This window comes from Bison bison, unplaced genomic scaffold (assembly GCF_000754665.1).
Source record: "Bison bison bison isolate TAMUID 2011002044 unplaced genomic scaffold, Bison_UMD1.0 scf7180017845984, whole genome shotgun sequence".
In the NCBI taxonomy this organism is placed as follows: Eukaryota; Metazoa; Chordata; class Mammalia; order Artiodactyla; family Bovidae; genus Bison; species Bison bison.
In genome coordinates, this window is record NW_011476557.1 from 4300 (window position 1) to 7271 (window position 2972).

The 2972-nt window shown below is 62.6% G+C and overlaps 1 protein-coding gene across 1 annotated transcript in view; it reads left to right on the forward strand.

Annotated features, from left to right (window-relative positions):
• Nucleotides 1–2960, forward strand: part of LOC104987245 (coiled-coil domain-containing protein 183-like) — a 7192-nt gene extending 4232 nt beyond the window's left edge. The window contains 8 exon segments of the mRNA XM_010838090.1: nt 47–101; nt 605–705; nt 1313–1393; nt 1395–1474; nt 1714–1882; nt 1968–2078; nt 2147–2243; nt 2842–2960. Of these exon segments, the coding sequence (XP_010836392.1) occupies nt 47–101; nt 605–705; nt 1313–1393; nt 1395–1474; nt 1714–1882; nt 1968–2078; nt 2147–2243; nt 2842–2960 (813 nt within the window).
• Nucleotides 2961–2972: the final 12 nt, after the last annotated feature.

The window sequence follows — 2972 nt, forward strand, 5'->3', positions numbered from 1 at the left end:
CCCACAGAGGATGCCCCTCACCACACCTCCTCCTCCCTCTCTCCAGGGCCGGCGGGACTTGGACTTCCCCTCCAACCTGATGGGTCCAGAAACTCTGAAAGGTAAGCGCTCAGCTCCCACTGCCCCAGCCAAGGTCCAGAGAGGTCGGTCACCATGAGGCTGGGTGTCACCTGCAGTGGCCAGGGTGAGGGAGACCGATGAACCCCGAGCCCTCCCTGGTGGGCCCTGCACAGGCACACACCAATTGCCACAGCACTGGCTTCAGGGTGCTGCTACTGGCTCTGGGCTCTCGGCCAGGTGTGGCTAACCCCACCCCCACACCCCGCCTCTCAGCTGTAAAATGCACTCAGCAATGCCCCCCTGGAACCCAAGCCCCTCTGAGAAGCTCCACTAAGCCCCGCTATGCCAGCCGCTTCTGGTCCCGCTCTGGATGGAGCCGCTCGAGGGCTGGCTGAGGAGGGAGCCAGTTAAGATACAGGCAACTCTGAAGGCTACCCAGCTCTTGGGTGGCCTCCCCTGAGGACATGGGGGGCATCTGATGGCCCGCACAGAGCTCCCACGCCCTCCCTGCATGCTGGCCGTCCTTCCCCTCTGCTGCGCCCAGTGAGGAAGAGAGAGGCCTCCAAGGCTGACGTTGAATACCAAACGAATGTGACTGCTCTGGTGGAGAAGGTCAAGACTGCCGTGCAGTGCTCCCACCTCTGGGTACTACTCACTGACTCCTGGATGTGGGCAGAGGGGCAGGGGGAAGGGCCCATCCCCAGCCCAAGGCCCAGCTGAGCCCGGCCAGGCTCTGCAGACATCTTCACGTGAATGGAGACACAGGGCAGCAGCCTGCAGATCAAAGTGGACAGCCCCTGGGCCACAGCCAGCAAGCCTGAGCTGTGGTCCAGGATCGCAGAGAGCCCACGGGAACTTGAGGATTAAACCCCGAGGGGGTGGCCTCCACCTCCGACTCCTTCCCCTTCCCAAACCAACAGCAGCTGCCTCTCCACCTAACCCCCCTTTTACTTTAATCCGCTCTGGGATTATTATTAGTAAACCTTGAGCTCCTGTCCATGGTCCTGACATAAGCTTGTCCACCCTTGGACAAGCGACTCAGAGCCACTCGGTCTTGGTGGTGGTCTCTCCAGCTCTTCATTGGGGTCGTCTGCCCGCTCTGCCTGTCGTGAGGGGTGGCATGCAAGAACACACACCGAGGGCCTCACAGGCCTTCAACACATCGCGTGGTTGACATTACTGACCACCGGGAGCCAGAAGAACCAGCTGCCCCCTGGCTCACAGCTGCTGCTTGCCCCACTGGCCCTGCCAGGACATTGCTGGACGGTTCCTGGCTCAGAAGGGCACGGAGGAGGACCTGGAGCTGCAGATGGAGGACTGTGAGGAGAGGCGGGGGGCGCCTGGAAGCCTGGATGAAGAAGCTGGAGATAGAGGAGGCCACGCTCAAGTTCCGCCAGACGCCCAGCTCCGTCAGGTACGTGGGGGGTCCCGCCTCTCTGCACTGACGCCCAGCTCCGTCAGGTACATGGGGGGTCCCGCCTCTCTCTGCACTGACTGCCAGGCTTGGAGCTGAGCAGACCCGCTGCCTCAGGGCCTGGCAAGGGCGCTCCCCGCGCCCATGTCTTAGTTCTTGAGCCGGAATTAGCACAACACTCGCTCAGGACCCCGCTGCCGTGCCCTCGGTCCACCACCTCCCACCCTCATTCTCAACAGCTTTAAGTCTGTTGAGAAGAAAATGAACGATATGCTGAAGGAGGAGGAAGAGCGGCTGCAGCTGGCTCACAGCAAGATGACCAAGAGTCAGAAGCTGCTGCTGACCATCCAGACCGGCATCGACAACCTCTACATCCGCCTGATTGGCATTCCCTTACCCACAGGCCAGGTACCAGCGGAGCCGGGAGGAGCCCCCAGCACAGAGGGTCCCTGGGAGGGGCCAGGGCGAGACAACTGGTTCCTCCCCGCTACAGAAGGAAGCAGTGCCCTCGACTACCCTGGACATGTACAGCAAGCTGGCGTACTGCGAGGGCAGGCTGCTGTACCTGGCTGACCGAGTGCAGACGCTGGCCGAAACAGAGGAGGTAGCCCTGGGCCAGGGGTGCCTGCACGCCCCACCTGCCCCAAGGCTCACCGGCCCCGTGCCCTGCAGGTCAGCACCAAGGTGAGGGATGTGTTGGAGTCCTCCACCCTGAGGGAGAAGCAGAACACCAGGATCAGCTTTGAGGAGACGGAGGAGGATGTCATAGGTACAGGAGGCCCAGCAGCTGGAGGGGAGGCGGGGGCAGGCGGCCGGCCTGAGCCGTGCAGAGGCAGGGGCTAGGGGTGGCGCTTGCTGCATCTGACCAGGGTGGCCTGGAGGGACAGTGGGGGCTAAAGCAATGGGAGGCCGCGTCAGCTGTACCCACGGGACTTTAACTGATGGAGGCGATGGGAAGGCACCAGCGCCAGTAGGCAGGCAGGCGGTGCCTAGGCCAGGGCCCCTATGGGGGTCTGTGTGGGAAGCGCAGGGCGCACAGCTTAAGACCCTCCCATTCTAATAATTCTGGCGCGTGTGGGGCCTCGGGGCTGTCCCCCTCTTGTCTGGCACCTGTCCCTGAGGGATTCAGGCTTGGCATATAGGGTAGATATTAGCGGTCGAGCGTGGGCTCTGGAAGGACTGGGTGAACTCTCGGCTGTCTCTCTCCCTGGGTGTGCGAGACCCCAGACGCCAGACAGTAAGAAATGCACGTCGTTGGTACACCGGGCCCTGCCGTGAAAGGGCGCCAGAGGACAGCCCAGGATCTGGGGACGCAGGTGGGGCAGAGGGGCTGCGGGCGCAGCTGCCCTCCCCCTCCTTCCTTGCAGAGACCTTCCAGTTCGCCGACGTGGACCACAGTTACGTGCCCTCGCGGGCCGAGATCAAGAGGCAAGGTCAGCGGCTGATGGAGGAGAAACTCAAAGTGGCCAAGAAGAAGAAGAAGTGACCGGAGGAGGCC